Raw genomic sequence first — 18746 nt, forward strand, 5'->3', positions numbered from 1 at the left:
TTACTTTTCTCGGTCTTTCGATCGGTAGTTAGTTAGAGTATTTGCGTGTTTATCGGTGTAAGAGTAGGACCATCCGGTAATGTTTGTTGAGATAATTCGTTTGAGGTTTCAAGACCCTCCTCCCCGCGACTATACAAATTCCCGCCTAATGTTTTAAGTATGGCCTGATAAATCATTCATATACGCGTCATTTAGCAGCAACTCGTGTTACCAGTGTTACGCGGAGTTTAATATCTTTCTAAATAATTAAACATAATATCGGTTCTATCTTTCCACAGCCGGCTGCCTATGATATATACCATTTATAATTCCATATCAAATAAACGGGAATTGTCTCAACAGCAGCATCCGATTGCTTGCCTTGAGAATAATATATAAACTATCTAATAAAAAATATACGATTATTTGGGTAACATCATCATCTTCTATGATGAATCCTGACCATTACCCTTCCCTACTAACAAAATCCCAAGTAGAAGTAGTTTTCCGGCACACGCGGGGGTGTGGATATCGTATAGAACCCACCCTTGGTAGCAGCCTGTGCTAACTAACATTCCCGTCCCGTTCCCTCGAGATCTACAAACCGACATGGCGGGCGCCGTTGGTGGCCAATGACTGTTATCTATTTGCACACATTCGTGTTTCAGCGACCTTGGTGTTTTATCTTTTCGGCGCATTCATGCATGCTGTTGATAAGGGAAACACCACTAGATCGTTGAAGCGTATGATTGGTTTTGCTGATAGCATACAACGGTCCTGTTCAGCAACGGAGAAGGACAACCATGGGTGGTCTCTCATGCTCATGCTCATGCTCAAAATTCTAAACAGTCTTTTCTAGACTAACCCCACCTGAAATTGTGTTGTATTTTACAAACAAAGCCTTCTTTTCAAGAGAACTCTGCTTGCAAAATGCGTCAAAACAAAGGTAAACGCAAATCTTCTGAAGATTTGGTCGTTACGTCAGTGAAGCGTTTGAACGCTAAATCGGCTAACGGAAACAGAAAAAGAAAACAGCCTTATCCGAGGTCGCTGGCGGAACGAGTACCTCAAGTAGCTCCAGACGCAGTACAGCAGCAACCCCCGGCGTTACGACCTAGACATCGGCTCCGTGGTGATCATTAAGGACGAGCTGCTTCCACCCGCCCGCTGGCCGCTGGCCCGCGTCCTGGAAGTGCACCCTGGACCTGATGGCGTCACTCGTGTGGCCACGCTGCGAACCGCCGGAGGAATCCTGAAGCGAGCTGTCTCGAAGATCTGCCCCCTGGAGTGCGCCAACGAAGCCGAAGAGGAAAAGTGATTCTTTCCTTTAAAAATGTAATTTAGCTGTAGTTTGTTTTGAAAATGAATTTTCAAGGTGGCCGGTGTTATGTTAGGACTCAAAATCGAACTATCCCTTTACGCGCAAATACAAATAGCGCACAGCGCTATCTAGTTAGGTTGAGGACGGATGACAGGAGGAAATGTTGACAGCGAGAACTGTTATCGACGGATGAAGGAAGAAAAAGGAATAGGAGTAAGGAAAAAGTGGATTTTTGCTATCAATAATATTTTTACACTCGCACAGAACGATTCCCAGCGGTTGTAAAACGACCCCGTCCCTGCCCGTGATCTGGCCCTGAATCCCCGCACCCGCAGTGTCCCCCATCATTTTCTTACAGAGCTGGATATTCTTACGGAATTCTAGCAGAAATGTTCCACCATTCTAGCAGGATTCTGGCAAAGCTAGCTCTGCTAGAATATGTTGTGACTGGGTTGGCTAACTTTTCGCACTAGCTAATCTTCGGCTTTGTGTGCCACTTTTATAACTTTAAATGCACTTAGTTGTCGGCCCTCGAACTGCACTGGTTCATAAAATTTTGAAAAGTTTAAAAAATTAGTTAAGAAAATGTTGATGAAAGTCATTATTTTAAACTTCTCAAAGTGTCATGATTTTCTCAATGAACATGATATTGAATCGGAATACGGAATGCATTTTCGGATTCTCCGGACAATTTTCCACTAGAAGAAGGTTAAATGAATTTGTCAATAATAAATAATACATGTTTTTGAAACACAATTGAAAAAAAATCTTTATAGGCATAGTTTAACAAATTTCATGTAAAATGTGAAAACTTGTGATTCGTGCTTCGAATTAGTATAAAATGCAATATGAATCGATTATATTACAAACAAAACTAGTTTTAACAAATTTCAGGCAAAATTCCGACTTTTTAACAATTTTACCTAAAATTTATTTGTATTTTGTGAAAAAGCTGTAAACTTAGTTAACTAAATATAAACATTGTTTTTTTTTTTCTTAAAAACTATATCAGCTACTTAAGTGATGGTACATTTAACGTAAAAATAAAGTTTGGACATCTTAAATATGGGTCATTCCCTAGGGGGGTGCCACTTCGAGTTTTCGAAGCGGATTTGGATCCGCTCCAGAACCTTGAGACTCGCTCCGTCTGTTTAGCCGAATCTGTGTAATTTCATTCAGAGTGTTGGTTTTGACATTTCGTTTGGTTTGTTTATGTTTTGGAAAATGTTTTCCAATCGTAATTTTTTCAAGTTAATTTTCGCGAGCTTTGCTGAAGTTAACCAGCGGAAGAATCTGTGGCCACGGAGTCGAGTGGTTTGCGGAAAAGTGGCCTAAGGGGAGAATCGGTGTGCAGCTGTATCCGCGACCGTTTCTTGAGCAGCGAGCCACGGAGCGACCAACCGGCAAAGTATACGGCGTCCGGTTCTGCTGTCGGTAAAGGAGGAACTCCGGACTTTCGGCCGGCGGTTCCGGGGGACGAGGAGGAGGCGGTGCTAGTGGTGGAAGCGGATCTAAATTGAACAGTGCCGAGCGAAAAGGACGGGTCGCGATCGACGGTACTTTTGCCCACGCCTGTGGTTCCCCAGTCGTCGCGAGGACGTCTGGGACAAGGAGAGTGGTAAGTTGGGTGCGCCTGAGCCGGTGGGGGAAATCAGAAAGGTTGTGTAATGGTGTCTTTTGAGGGAGGACCGCTGGTATTGGCGTTTGGTCAATAGCAAAAATTGTCTGCGTGCCTTCAGTGTTCGAGAATAAGAAGCGGACTATATCTCTAACAGTTAATCTTCTCTATACCGTAGATCCGAAAGAGGAGTTCGCTTCCGGGTATCCACTGCGGGTATCGAGGCTCAAGACATGGCCGGAGAAAGACAAGGCGGTGCGGTTTGTGGAGATTGCGTCGCTTAACTTGGAGGTTATCGAAGTGACATGCAAAGGGGAGTTGCATTAGTGGCGTTGGGTTGACGTGGAGCATCAAGTCCAGCTCATCCGGAACCGAAGACCTCCTATCGTCAAGTCAAAGAAAATGTACCCAGCTCTAGTTAAGGCAGTGGCTGCGGCAGCACATCCACCTCCACCACTTGCTTTGTGTCACTGCAAGTACTAGCAACTCGTATAAACAGTGCAAACAGATGGCCCCCAAGGATGACCCGGACGGCAAGAAGGACGAGGAGTAGTGGCTGCTACAGTAAAGTTCATATAGTAGCGACTTGAGTTCGTATCGAAACTAATCTTATATCATTACAGGGACGTCATCTTCGTGGAGGACGTACGGTCGATACCAATTGGGCGCGTGTCCAAGGTGGACTGTGACTACGCGGCGGTCAAGTTCCCACCGCTGATTACCGCTGGTTCGGGGGATAATTCCGCTCAATTTGAACACCGGTAGACAGAAGCAAGACAGTAGGGGAAATCTACCCTTTCCAATCAAACACCTATCTTCGTCATATGGAGAGTTTGATGATCGATTAAAGCTCCAAAAATACTATTTGGGCTATAAACTTACCAGCAACAGCACCGCCTCGAGTAAGCACGCAAATGTATGCCACTTACTGGCCAAAAAGATCACATTTAATGCACTTTTGATCATAATTTGTATTTTGCGAGACCACTTCTCATCATTTTGTTGGCACACACAGTGACACACACGAGAATCCCTCAAACGCTTAATGAATATCGCCAAAATTAACTTTTCACTTTCGCTTACTTTTTCACGGCGCTTAAGATATGAAATTGCTTCCAACTACCGGCAACATGTTCTTTTGACCGTTACTTAGTCACTCACTTGAAGAATAATCCCGAAAAATGTAATAAATTAGCAAGCGCCATCAAAAAAACAAACGCGCCAAGTCGTTTGACGTTTCAATTTTCACTTTGCATTCCGAGCGAGAGACGAAGGCAAAAAAGAACAAAGGCTGGCCGTCAACACCACCAGCAGCACAGCCAGCGATGCCAGGAAACTTTCCCTATAAATGCCACTTTTCGTGAGTGTTCGTTTGAACTGTCAGCGCAAATGGCAACACTCGACAGAGTGTTGGAAGAAAAAAGAACTAAGCCGATATTAGAAAAATGGGCGTGGCCCAATGCATTCGCCTCGATTAGAATACCCTTGGGATTTTTTTTGTTAAATGCTTGGTAAAGAAATAGAATAACTTTTAGTGAAAGTGAAAATAAACAGAAATGTTCACAAAAACTTGCTCTACTCGTTGGTGTACTTGGTTTTAGTAAAATTCAAGGGAGACTCTAGATTATCCAGCATCATTCAAACACGACCGCTTATTAGGATTAAAATGGGTAGATTTCCCCTATGTTCCCGACGGATATCGAGTCGTTAGTGGGCACATCACCATCGAACGTGTCGCTGACTTGCGCCGGAGATCGCTCCGACAGTGTTCTGCTGTTCGAGCTGGCTGGATCGCCCACTGATCAAGTATATTGCTGCGGCCTCGCTGACGTTGCCATCGGTCGAGGTGAACATAAAGTCGCAGGTTGCTGTGACATCGGCGTTACCCAAGTGCTGGATCAGTTGGAGGGAAACCTAAAGAGTCAACTGATGTGATTTCAGACACTTGTCGAAGCCCAACAAAGCTTCGACCCATGATACACTAGCCCGGGAGGTTCCGGAGGATCTGGCTCGGGTTCCAACACCAACTACGTTAGCCGTAACGTGCCGTGTCTACTAGCCCGGCATCGTCTTGTTCAACGCGACGCTCAAATCGCCAACAGCGACATGTCCATTCGTGACTAGATGATAACCCGGACCAGATCCACTCGGAATCATAAGAAACCTGACCGGCTCGCTGTGCTGCTGTGCCAAAGTTTGTTACAAGGGTCACGACTGCCATCTAAAACCAACCTCCGCGACGAAAGTACGCAAGATCATAAGAAAATATTTCAAAAACATCACAATGACGATCTTTACATGACATTTAGATTAACTGTTTCTCAACATTTACATGAGTGTGCATTTTCGTAGTAAATAAAATTTTATTCTTTTTCTGCAGCTAAGAATATGAAAGAAATATCTCCGTGGCCATATGCCGCTGAACACCCGCTCGGCACCCTTTGTTGTACCGCGCATTCGCTTTCCTGACCGGCGTTATACTGTTTATCTAGGACAACCTACTGGTCAGCGGTTTTTCCATCGGTAGCGCCGTCGGCTCCACGCGTCGATCTGCGACTCTCCGACTGAGGAGATATTAGTCAATCGTTGCAGTTGTATTCATGTAGCGGCGACGTCGGGGACCCCTCGGTGCTCAATGCTACCTTGTCCGACGACATGGGTAAATCCGTCTAGCGGTGGCGACTCGGGTGAATCAGACGTCACCACATCCAACGGTGGTCGATCTGTAGCGAAACCTTTATTTCATACCAGGGCGCGGTGCTGGAAAACGATAATTGTGATCGTGGCGACGGCGACGTTCGGGGGGCGGCCACTCTAAATCGAGTTCAAACTTGCGAAAAGTAATGCTTGATCAACTTCACCTTCCGGTTGGCAGTCAGCTAGTCGCCGTTGGCCGTTGCCATCATCGCCAAATCGGACATCCAGGCATGTCAGTTGGTGGCACCGATGACGAGCACCTCGTCACCGCCTTCGACCCGCGAGAGCCCGTTCAAGCTGCTTACAAGCTGCACAACGACTCGTCGTTCCATGTCCTGCACATTGACGCGGTTCAGATGGCGTTGATCTCGTCGATGAAGAGTACGCTGCCTGCTCGAACACCTTCAATATGCGTTCCTCCGAGTCACCGGAAAAGCCGCGACCGAGCCGCGATCTTAATTCGTCCAATTTTAAGCTGGCACCTTGCAAGGTCTTGTCCATTCCACCAACATCCTCGAAACACGTGTCCACCAGCTTGGACCAAACCTCCTTGAAGCGCTTCGATCGCTCCGACCGACCTCCTGTCTGCCTGCACTAGAGAAGGGAAGAAGGTGGTCAGTCTTGAAAAAGTGGGTTTTTGGATGTTCGATGAACTTACGCTCCCAGCACGATGTAGTACACGACGGTAAAGTAGTAGCAAATCCTCGGCGGTTCTCCTTCGTGTCAAGCTAGGGCACACTCGTCCGAGCGGACAAGCTGGGATTGCGGCGGAGTTCGGGGGGTGGCACTGGTGCTAAAGTACAGCTGACGGAACGGAGACCGGGGGCTCAGGTTGGCGATCGATGGGAACCCGCTGGCCAACAGATGACTGCTGCTGGCTCGTGGTCCGAGATTAGTGGGAGTGCCAACGGGCCGGTCTTTTCAAAGGACGGATGTGTCTGGACGAGACCGTGCGTGGTCTGGAAGTTTTTCTTGGCGGCGGGCAGGAAGCCGGTGATGTGCGAGTTCCAGCAGCATGGAGCAGGCGTCTGGTCGGCGGAGAATTTGTCTTCTGTGAAGGGGAGAAAATTGGTACGAGTTAGGACTAGTTAGTCATGTGTACATAAATTAGATTGTTGTAGGCTGTACTCGTACTGCTCGTCGTCTTCGGAAAAGCGTTTCTTCGACCAGGTCGTGACGTCACTTCTGAAGCGTTCCTTCGTGGACAGGAAGTACGTTACAAACTGTTTGCCGCTTTCGGTCATCACGCCCCGGATCTTGGCTTGGAACATTTCCTCTATCGGGACGGGTATGTTCTTTTCGATCGGAGCCGGATCTAGTTCGCACGGTACTTTCAGTTGGCGAAATAAGGGAAGCCCGAAGCACCTCCACCGGAACAACACCCGAGTTGCTCGATGACCTTAATTTGCGCTTCCCGGCCCTTCTACAACGTGCCCTTTTGCAAGCTCTGCTTCACGGTACAACCGACCTTTTCATCTACCTCTCCTACCTTTTCTGTCCATTTCACAATCGCTGTTGCCTCGCTAGAATCCACGAGCCGCTTTCGCCAGTGCCTTGCTCATCACCAGCAGGTTCACCGGAGGCGGCGTAATCAAACCGACGGCGGATGTTCCGCTGCCCGCTGACTGGTGGCAAAATCGTCCAGGATGAGTAAAAAGAGGGAAGGCTTCTAAGACGCACTCGGTCAAATTAGAGTACAATGCGGCATTGCTGGTGCAGGTTATTGCTGGGGCGAGAACTGGCCGCCGCGGAAATTATTCGGTTGGCCAAACATCAACAAAACATCTTTCAACTTGAACACGTTCGCACTTTGTGATGAAACTGGAGCAAAACAAAACAACAAAACGATTGACAGCTCAGCAGAGTGGTACACGCTTATATGGATTTAGTTAACTTTCTTGGAAAAAAAATCGAGGGTTCGGATCGGATTTGGAGCCGACGGAGCCGATCACGCAGTTTCAGCAGTTTCAGACGCGAGAAACCCGCCAGAACCGAAGTGGCACCCCCCTAGGTCATTCCAGCTGAAGCGGAACAGCATTTGAAAATTACCCTCTCCGATCCTGCTCAAATTTGGCAGGGCTGTTGATACTATCGAAACATGCAAGAATCCCGAATTTCATCCAAATCGGACCACCCCCTCCATTTTTGTACCTCCCCAAAAAATCGACTTTTTGGAGATTTTTGTGTGAAACCCCTATTTTCAAACGGCGATAGCTCAGGAACCACAAATCTTAGAAGGTCGGTCTTAGACTCAATTTTGAAGGAAATTGGACGTAGAATCCATTTGTGAGATCAAAATTTTGATTAATTTATTTTTTCTACCTGTATTGTGCAATTGAAAACTTGAAACGGCCGTATCTCAAAACACCCCATCTTATTTTTTTTTATTTGACCTCACCATCGTGTTTCCCGGCCAATTTTACATAAGAATCACTTATCGACAGAAAGGAATATGTTTCGTTCCAGAGATATCGAATTTTAAAGTTTTTAGTATTTGAGATTACCTACATTAGCTTCATTCGCCGCATCTGCTAGAAGCACTCATGAGCGCTGTTTAATAACTGCTACCTGGTCATTTATTGGAATAAGATAATATATTAGCAATAATATATTATATAATATATTATATAATATATTAAGATATCATATTAGCAAATTGGGCAAAATAAACTGTATAACACTGTAGGCGTTAACGTGAAGACTTCCATCATTGCCATGATTTTTCGTTCTGGATATATTGCGTCGCTATTAATATTTTGACAACATTCCTTTTACAAGTTGTTTAGAATAGTGCCCTACACAAGCTGATTCCTTTTGGTAACGATTATCCCAATAATTGCAAAGTTATGGAAATCGTCATTAATCAATGATTGCCAACTAGGATGTCAATGATTGTACCACAAAATTATAAAAATTTTGAAACACATTTGATTTAGACCAAGAATTCTTTCAGTGGCTTTGAGAAGGCAACAACCGGCACATGCTGATTACATTTGGTGCAGAAATTCGTTAAATTGGATTTAGTACAGAACATTTTAGAGTGATGATCAATTTTCTTCGAAAATGATCAAAGGCTTCACCTTAAATCGCAAATGTTTATCCGCTTAAAAAAATGAGATGAATTTCTATGCTAACCCACAGGATAGAGCAATAACGACACACAGTACAGGGCAGAATTGGATTCCGCGATGCAGCGAGCAGAAAAATGCAATTGATCTTGTAAGTAACTCTGAACAATAAGTGCACGATACATTATTGAGTAAAAAATATGAATTAAAATGAATAAAATTTGTTGATACGTTGTATTCTCATGAAGAACGATCACAAGGAGTAGGAAAAGGATTTCTGGAAGGTATAAAACTGAAAAATGTAAGAAAATCACAAAGATCAGCTAGTTCCCAAAATTTAGTAGCGATGATTTAGACACCGTCCGAACAATAATGTTTTTTTTCTTCTATCATTTCGGATTCTTGGAACACAATACGGCTATTAAATGTACTTTGACCAAAATCATCCATTGAGTAAATGGAGCTGGCTCACAATATAAAAATCGATTTAATATGATCCATCTTTTGAACCATAAAGCAGATTTTGGGGTTTTTGCTGAATGGCACTATTTTGCTACCGCTCATGACAAAGGCCCTAGTCATGGCCTCGGGGTACTCTAAAACGGTTAGCAACTCGTAAAAAACGATACATTCAAAATAACCCAATAAATATTCCTTGAACAAAAAAATGATTAAGGTATTAGCTATTTGAAAATTGCGTGAAATTATAAAAATAAAAAATTAATTAATCATTTTCCACAACATCAGGTAGTAATTATTGAATAGCGCTCCTGAGTGCTTCTAGTATATGCGGCGAATGAAGCTAATGTAGGTAATCTCAAATACTAAAAACTTTAAAATTCGATATCTCTGGAACGAAACATATTCCTTTCTGTCGATAAGTGATTCTTATGTAAAATTGGCCGGGGAACACGATGGTGAGGTCAAATAAAAAAAATAAGATGGGGTGTTTTGTGATACGGCCGTTTCAAGTTTTCAATTGCACAATACAGGTAGAAAAAATAAATTAATCAAAATTTTGATCTCAGAAATGGATTCTACGTCCAATTTCCTTCAAAATTGAGTCTAAGACCGACCTTCTAAGATTTGTGGTTCCTGAGCTATCGCCGTTTGAAAATAGGGGTTTCACACAAAAATCGCCAAAAAGTCGAATTTTTGGGGAGGTACAAAAATGGAGGGGGTGGTCCGATTTGGATGAAATTCGGGATTCTTGCATGTTTCGATAGTATCAACAGCCCTGCCAAATTTGAGCAGGATCGGAGAGGGTAATTTTCAAATTTGCACTTTTTCGTGCACAGTTGAGATGGAATGACCCATATGATATTAACAAGACAAACTATGACTATCAAAGTCACCCCGAAATAAAAACTAAGAATTTTTAACGTAACTATTTTTCTAAACACTATTGAACAAACTTTTTTTTCCAAAATATCCAAAATGCATGGACCAAGGGGTAGGACAGAGAGTAATATTGAGAAAGTTTGAATAATTTTGAGTAACATTGAGCCAGTTTTTCTATCCCCTTCTAAACTCTTAGAACTTTTCCTAAGTATATTAATAAGTATACTTAAATAATGTTATTATACTAAGGCTCTTCCACCCTAACATGAATCATCTTGAGAAAAACGTCGGTGTGACTGTAGCTTAGTTAGTAAAATTTGTCTGTATTTTGTGTGAGAAAAGATAAATTTTCCAACCCTAATATAAGAACCCCACGTCAATTTGACCACTTTAAACCAAACACACACACGACGCCCTTTGGAAAGATCGCACCAATACCATCAGAGCGCTTCCGGCAAGGCCATCGGCAGAAAAAGAGAGCGAGAGCAAGGACGCGGGAGAGCAGAGCAGCACAAAGGTAGGAGAGAAAATCGGGTCGACTTGTGCTCGGCTCGTCAAGCTCGGTCATTCGCTGCCAACCAAGCAACCCGTTTAAACGTTCTGCCGCGTTGTTTGACGTTCAACGTCGTTCGTTCGAGCAAAGCCAACTTTAACACTCCGGGCGAGGACGATCTTCTGGAGCAGATTCAACACGGCCCGCACGCGCTCCCGAAAATCCACGGACGGGGGAAGACACGCGGCGGGAGGCCGCGAGGAACTGGCGCGCGGTGGCCGGACCTGGTTCGGAGGCCGCGGCGCAGGATGGTGACGGAGAAGCGCTGGAGCGACGGTGTGTGAAGAGGAAGAAATGAAGAACAAGCGCAAAAGTGCTACTACGGTAGGAAGAAGAACAATGTGAGAAAGGGAAGAAGCACGGTCGAGGTCAAGGGCGAAAATGCGTTTGGGCGAATAAATAATTAATAATTACTAATTGCAGTGCTTGTTTTTTATGTGGAAGAGTCTTTTTTGCAACATGACGTCTAGAAATGTTAGAACTTTTTTTTTGTTTATTTTGGTTTCTGCCAAACCCGCCAAACCTAACCAACAAATCGACGGAACCGGCACGGTCGGAAACGACAACGGTCCTCCACCATCGGGGGGAAATCGCGAGGACTGTGTTCAGAACGCGGGCAGAAAGCGATCAAGGTCGAAGAAAACAAGCGGAACTTTGAGCGAAAGGGAGGAGAGCGCTGCTGGAGGTGGTAGAGGTAAAACCGGCGGTAAGTGCTTTGGAGGCTTTGGAGAAGGAATCGCTTTCGCTGTAGGCAATGTTGCCGAAAAAAGGCCGGTGTTTGTGACGAAGGATGGGCAACGAAAGCGCAGAAGAAAGGGCAGGAGGAAATGGCCGCCGAAATCCCAGCTGTGCGACAATCATCCTCCATTTTGGTCCTCTCGCATGCTTCCGGCTTGGTCTCAAATCTGCCGCCACCAACTTCGGCAAATCGAACAATTCACTGTTGCTTTGTTTTAGGCCACCTTCATCTACGGTTGGTTCCGGTTTTATTTTTAGCAGCAATTTACAGCGTCTGCGGAGCAGGAAGGTCAAAGGACTTGGACAACAACTGGTCTGGGCCCGTGTGAAAAAAGCATCATCCACCAGCATAGGCAGCACCCGCTCTTTCAATACTCATCCTACGGCAGACTGATCCTACCCAAGACTGATATCATGGATCCTACCCCTTGCAGGACGGCAAAAAACACGGCATCTCCCACAAGCCGGAATCGAAACAAAAAGTTGTGTTTTGCGCCGAGCAGCTGCGGGACGACTCCGGATAGTCATCCGGAGGAGGAGGATCTGAAGGTGTGTATTAGGGTGCTGGTGGACATGGTAGAGATCAAGTTCCCCGGACTGTCCCGCGACTACTGGCAGTCGTTTCCGATCTTCACTTATGATAAGTACCACAAGCTCGTGAAACCTTGCGTGAAACCCACAAATCACGTAAGCACAATATTATTTATAAATAGTTTGTAATGATGGCCTGTTAAATTTTACTGCACTTTCAGATTGTTGAGTCGGAAGATTGTTCGCCCGACACGCCGTCACCTGCGTGACAGAAAAAAACGCTCTTTGAAATCGGTATCGCCGAAACGATCTTCCAAACTTTGAAAATCCACGCGGCTTGTAAGGTTATCCAGCGGAACGGTTCGTGGACGATTCGTACTCAACCAGGCCCTGACCCATCATTCCTTGATCGCGCACGACGTTCAGTCGGCGTTGCGTGACATCGGTTGCGAGGAGTGGAAGGCACACTCGGATATTCAGATTCAGAACGACGAGAACTCGGAGAACATCGCCGCCTTTCTAGAATGTTCACCCAACCCTTTTTTCCGGCGCACAGAACGTACTACAGGCATCGAAACCGACCGCATTAAAAAGAAAACTAAGCAAAAGCAGCAAATACAATTTTGGGAAGTTGAGCAGTATCTTGCCGTGAAATTATGTTTAACTTGTTTGTAAACTCGCTCGCCTGTCGCCTGTATATTCACAAATTCTGTAACCTGTTGGAAAATCGTTCAAGAGGGATATTGAGTAACTTTGAGTCACATTGAGTACACCCAGAACTGGGAATCGGCATACGAGAGGTTAAAGAGCACGACTCGGTAGTAAAATGGTACTGTGAACGGACGGAGAAGATAAATCCCGAAATTACCGTGAGTACTTTCCTCATGGGTTCATTTTCCAAAAAAGTTCATCTTAAAAAAAAAGTTCCTGTACCGAGACTCGAACCCAACACCTTCGGCATATTGAACCGTGCCTTTGCCATATGGGCCACCATGGTTCGGTGTCTAAGTGGCGGTCATTTGTCCATATAAGCCAATCAATGGGATGATCTGTTTCAATGAACGAATAAACACGTGAGAGGTCTATACTCTCGTAAAATAGTATTTTCCTCACGTTCCTTTTCGGGAGGACTACCCGCACTGAGTCTGAGCGTTGAAGAACTCTGTAACAATACGCAGAGAAGAGCTTCAAATGCTACTTTCGACTCGGTCACATGCTCTTAGGCAAAATTCGAGCTGAAGGATGATCGGTAACGATCTCTAGATGGGTCAAAAATAAAAGAGTTTTCCCCTCAATCTCGCTCATCTCTACGTCCTCGGATCGGTCTCTCGTGCTCGTGTTGCATGGCATTGGGAGATTGGTCTGGGGAATGAGAGGGGGCAACTGCTCGAATAATTCGTCAAATACTAGCCCGAATAAAATTATATAATGATTTGCATTGTCAAAACCATGAAGTTACAATTTATAACTTTTTATAACTTCATTGGAATGACGATAAAGCTATCGTAGATTTCATGGTTTCAGCAAATTTCATGGTTTTGTTCAAGGGGTTTCCAGCATCAAGGATTACTGACCAGTCTAAATGGAATTACCATTAGTGCCTAGCTTCCAAAAAAAATTTTATAAAATACTTATTTAATTTGAATTAGAAATGTGGTGCATATAAAATTCAAAGCACAACAGCGAACAGCAAAAATTTGTTTAAGCTATTTTAAAACTGCTATCCTTGTTTTGATTGATATTATTAGTATTGAGCTAATTCTATAAATTTAAAGCTTGAAAAACATAACAAATATAAAGAAAACATAGATTTTATGACTTTTTCAAAATCTTCCCGGGAATAAATAAATATTTTTCCCGTTTTCCGGGAAACTCAAAACCTGGGAAAATTGGACGTCCTGCTTGAAAATCATCGAATATTTGGGTAAATATCAACATCTGTTTGACAACTGATTTTGACGTTTGAGTGCATTTAAAATTCAAAGCACAACAAAGAACAAAAAAATCTTTAAAACTATCTAAAAGTGCTATCCTATTAATAGTATTGAGCTAAAAGTATGATTTTAAAAACATAACAAATATAAGGGTAATTCTCTACCAACTCACACGAAATCGGGAAAAGTTGCCCCGACCCCTCTTCGATTTGCGTGAAACTTTGTCTTAAGGGGTAACTTTTGTCCCTGATAACGAATCCGAGGTCCGTTTTTTGATATCTCGTGACGGAGGGGCGGTACGACCCCTTCCATTTTTGAACATGCGAAAAAAGAGGTGTTTTTCAATAATTTGCAGCCTGAAACGGTGATGAGATAGAAATTTGGTGTCAAAGGGACTTTTATGTAAAATTAGACACCCGATTTGATGGCGTACTCGGAATTCCTAAAAAACATATTTTTCATCGAAAAAAAACACTAAAAAAAGTTTTAAAAATTCTCCCATTTTCCGTAACTCGACTGTAAAAAATTTTGGAACATGTAATTTTATGGGAAATTTAATGTAATTTTCGAATCTACATTGACCCAGAAGGGTCATTTTTTCATATAGAACAAAATTTTTCATTTTAAAATTTCGTGTTTTTTCTAACTTTTAAGGGTTATTTTTTAGAGTATAACAATGTTCTATAAAGTTGTAGAGCAGACAATTACAAAAAAATTGATATATAGACATAAGGGGTTTGCTTATAAACATCACGAGTTATCGCGATTTTATGAAAAAAAGTTTTGAAAAAGTTACTTTTTGCGTTTCTCTTTGTTTCGTCGTCCGTGTCTGTCGCGGGTGACCATGAACGGCCGTGATCGATGGCGACCAACATTTTCAAAACTTTTTTTTCGTAAAATCGCGATAACTCGTGATGTTTATAAGCAAACCCCTTATGTCTATATATCAAATTTTTTGTAATTGTCTGCTCTACAACTTTGTAGAACATTGTTACACTCTAAAAAATAATCCTGCAAAGTTAGAAAAAACACGAAATTAAATGAAAAATTTTGTTCTAAATGAAAAATGACCCTTCTGGGTCAATGTAGATTCGAAAAGTATTAAATTTCCCATAAAATGACAAGTTCCAAAATTTTTTACAGTCAAGTAACGGAAAATGGGAGAATTTTTAAAACTTTTTTAGTGTTTTTTCGATGAAAAATATGTTTTTTCGGAATTCTGAGTACGCCATCAAATCGAGCGTCTAATTTTTCATAAAAGTCCCTTTGACACCAAATTTCTATCTCATCACTGTTTCAGGCTGCAAATTATTGAAAAACACCTCTTTTTTCGCATGTTCAAAAATGGAAGGGGTCGTACCGCCCCTCCGTCACAAGATATAAAAAAACGGACCTCGGATTCGTGATCAGGGACAAAAGTTACCCCTTAGGATAAAGTTTCACGCAAATCGAAGAGGGCAACTGCTGTGTGAGTTGGCGGAGAATTACCCATAAAGAAAACATAGATTTTATGACGGTTTAAAAAATTTCCCGGGAATAAATAATATATTTTTCCGATTTCCGGGAAACTTAGACGCCCTTCTTGGAAATCGTCGAATAATGGGGTAAATATCAACATCAGTTTGACAACTGATTTTGACGTTTGAGTTGTTTTTCATCCGAATACATTTGAATTAGAGAGCATCCAAATTTGCGGACATTCCGAATCCGCTCTGTACTTCTTACAACCATAAAAGGCATCAAGGAAAAGCAAAATGCATTCTGCCGATTTACTTGAATTGATGGGAAATACACGAATTACTGAGTAACTATGGAATTACTCGAATTACTACGGAATTATTAGGTAATTCCAGAATTACAGGAATTGCTGCATAATTGCGGAGTAATTCTGGAATTTCTGAATTACTTACTCAAAATCCGAATGATTCCGTACTAGCTATAACTTTGGATTCTTACATGAAAATTAATAGGCAATAAATAGAATCATAAAAGGTTTATAGAAATTATCTTTGTAACAGTTATTTTTCAATATTTAATTATTTTCTGAAGTATGTTTCACAAACAAGAATCATGGAATTGAAGGTGAAATTTCCGGCGGTGTTCCAGGAAGGACTCGGACGGTGCACGAAAACGAAGATCCAGCTGTTCCTGATCGACGGGGCGAAGCCGGTCTTCAAGCCTAAGCGGCCAGTGCCGTTCCACTCGCAGCGGCTGGTCGAGAAGGAGCTCAACCGATTGCAGGACATGGGAGTGCTGGAGCCGGTCGACTACTCGGACTGGGCGGCACCCATCGTGGCAGTTCGGAAGGCGCAGCGCGACGCAGACGGAGATCCGGTGGTCCGCATTTGCGCGGATTACTCGACCGGGTTGAACGCTGTGCTGGAGGCGAACAAGTACCCTCTCCCTACCCCCGACGACATCTTCGCAAAGCTGGCTGGCAGCAAGTTCTTCAGCGTGATTGACCTGTCGGACGCTTATCTGCAGATGGAGGTAGAGGAGGAGTCGCAGAAGCTGTTGACTATGAACACACACAAGGGGCTGTTCAAGGTCAAGCGTCTGCCGCCGGGAGTGAAACCCGCTCCTGGAGCCTTCCAGAAGGTCGTTGACAACATGCTCGCCGGCCAGGAAGGAGCGGCGTCGTTCCTCGACGACGTGCTGGTGTTTGGCCGAACGCGCGCGGAGCACGACCGGAACTTGGAGCAAACGCTGCAGCGGATCCAAGATTTCGGTTTCCGGCTCAAGATCGAGAAGTGCAAGTTCTACATGACGGAGGTGAAGTACCTGGGCCACATCATCAACCAAAACGGAATCCGCACCGACCCGGGAAAGTGTCTGCCATCTCGCAGATGCCACCGCCGAAGAACCTCACCGAGCTGCGTTCGTTCTTGGGCGCGGTCAACTACTACGCGAAGTTCATCAAGGAGATGCACCAGCTGCGTAGGCCACTCGATCTGCTGCTGAAGAAGGACGCAAAGTGGGCCTGGTCGGACGACTGCCAACGATCGTTCGAGCGCTTCAAGGAGCTGCTCAAGTCTGACCTGATGCTGACCCACTACAACCCGACGCTGGACATTATCGTGGCCGCTGACGCTTCGCAAACCGGAATCGGCGCCACAATCCGACATCGTTTCCCTGACGGTTCGGAGAAGATAATCCAGCACGCCTCAAGATCGTTGACACCGGCGGAGCAAGCGTACGGGCAGATCGACAAGGAAGCTCTGGCGCTCGTCTACGCTGTCACGAAGTTTCACCGGATGCTGCTGGGACGACGGTTCGTTCTGGAGACAGACCACCAGCCTCTGCTCCGCATCTTCGGGTCGCACAAGGGAATCCCGACACACGTCCAACCGACTGCAACGACTGGGACTCGTTCTGCTGTGCTACAACTTTGGCATCGACTACGTCTCCACGGCGAACTTCGGGTACGCGGATGTACTCTCCAGACTCATCGATTCGGCGGCCAAGCCGGAGGAGGAGTACGTTATCGCCGCTCTGTATCTGGAGGACGACATGTCGGCGGTCTTGGAAGACTCCGTTGGCAACACACCTGTCACTTCCAAGATGATCGCCGCTGCTACCGCCCGGGACAAGGTGCTCAAGAAAGTGGTCCAGTACTTGGAAGGTGAGTGGCCGGCCAGCGCAAGCGAAATCGACAACCTGGACGTGAAGGCGTTCTACCACCGGAAGGAGAGCCTGGCGCTGACTCAGGGCTGCATTCTTTTCGGCCAACGAGTGGTGGTGCCGGAGACCTACCGAAAGCGGATCCTGCAACGCCTGCACCACGGTCACCCGGGCATGGTCCGGATGAAGAGTCTGGCTCGGAGTTTCGTCTACTGGCCGCACATCGACAAGCAGGTGGAGGACACGGTGAAGCAGTGCGCGGACTGTGCTGCAGCTGCCAAATCTCCCCCACACTCTCCACCAGAAGCCTGGCCAACACCAGCGGGACCATGGCAACGCATTCACATTGATTACGCGGGCCCGATCGATGGTCTCTACTTTCTCATCATCGTGGACGCTTTCTCGCGATGGCCTGAGATCTACCCGACAACGACCACGACCGCTAGGGCCACGATCCAGTTTCTTCGAAGCACGTTCGCACGCCTTGGCCTGCCGATGGTGCTCGTGTCGGACAACGCTGCTCAGTTCACTTGCGACGAGTTTGAGTCCTACTGCAAGGCGAACGGAATCACCCACATCCTCACCGCGCCCTACCATCCGCAATCGAACGGGCAAGCGGAACGCTTTGTGGACACCGTCAAGCGAGGAATGAAGAAAATCAACAAGGGAGAGCCACTGCAGGAGACACTCGACGTGTTTCTGGCAACGTACAGGTCGACGCCGAGCGGAACAACCGAGCAGAAGTCACCAAGTGAACTGCTGTTTGGACGTCAAATGCGCACCACACTCGACCTACTGCGACCACCACCAACACCGGTTGCTGAGATGAAGACGACTGCTGAGAACGACCAGAGACGAGAATTTGCACCTGGCGACTTGGTGTATGCGAAGGTGCACAAGCGGAACGACTGGTACTGGGAGGCAGGAAAGGTCATCGAAAGGCTCGGCTCGGTGAACTACAACGTGGTTGGACGGCCAACGTTCGGGGCTGATCCGGTCGCATATCAACCAGCTTCGTCCACGGCACGAGTCAGCGGATTCGCCGGCGCGCGGTCGCGCTGTTAACCTTCCGCTGGACATTCTCCTGGGCGAGTTTGGGTTCGCTCAACCAACAACTGAGGACGACACGCAAGCAGCTGTGGTGGAAGGCGCGAACCAACCAGGAATCACCGAGCAACCTGGCAACAACGATGGACCGGAACCAGCTGTGATCCAACGGCCGATCCGGCGGGCTTCGACGGGAAGTATTCCGCCGAGTTGCGTTCCCGTGCCGACGACGACGATCACCAGGAGTGGACGCGAGGTTCGGCTGCCGCCGAGGTTTGATCACTACGTGATGTCTTAA

General features: G+C 45.4%; 1 protein-coding gene across 1 annotated transcript; it reads left to right on the top strand.

Annotated features, from left to right (window-relative positions):
• Nucleotides 1-15850: 15850 nt before the first annotated feature.
• On the top strand, nucleotides 15851-18746 carry LOC119766154 (uncharacterized protein K02A2.6-like). The gene is made up of 4 exons (XM_038250555.1): nucleotides 15851-16552; nucleotides 16627-17051; nucleotides 17107-18430; nucleotides 18495-18746. The coding sequence occupies exons 1-4, from the start codon at nucleotides 15851-15853 to the stop codon at nucleotides 18744-18746; spliced, it is 2703 nt and encodes a 900-aa protein (XP_038106483.1).

The sequence above is a fragment of the Culex quinquefasciatus genome, chromosome 2 (genome assembly GCF_015732765.1).
Source record: "Culex quinquefasciatus strain JHB chromosome 2, VPISU_Cqui_1.0_pri_paternal, whole genome shotgun sequence".
NCBI classification, from domain to species: Eukaryota; Metazoa; Arthropoda; class Insecta; order Diptera; family Culicidae; genus Culex; species Culex quinquefasciatus.

Excerpts from the sequence above, each read along its gene's own strand:
- LOC119766154 (XM_038250555.1), top strand. The coding sequence starts at position 15,851 with ATGGAATTGAAGGTGAAATTTCCGGCGGTGTTCCAGGAAGGACTCGGA. Across the intron at positions 16,553-16,626 it reads GCAAGTTCTACATGACGGAG|ATGCCACCGCCGAAGAACCT; the intron begins GTGAAGTACCTG and ends GCCATCTCGCAG. Across the intron at positions 18,431-18,494 it reads CAGCTTCGTCCACGGCACGA|TTTGGGTTCGCTCAACCAAC; the intron begins GTCAGCGGATTC and ends CTCCTGGGCGAG.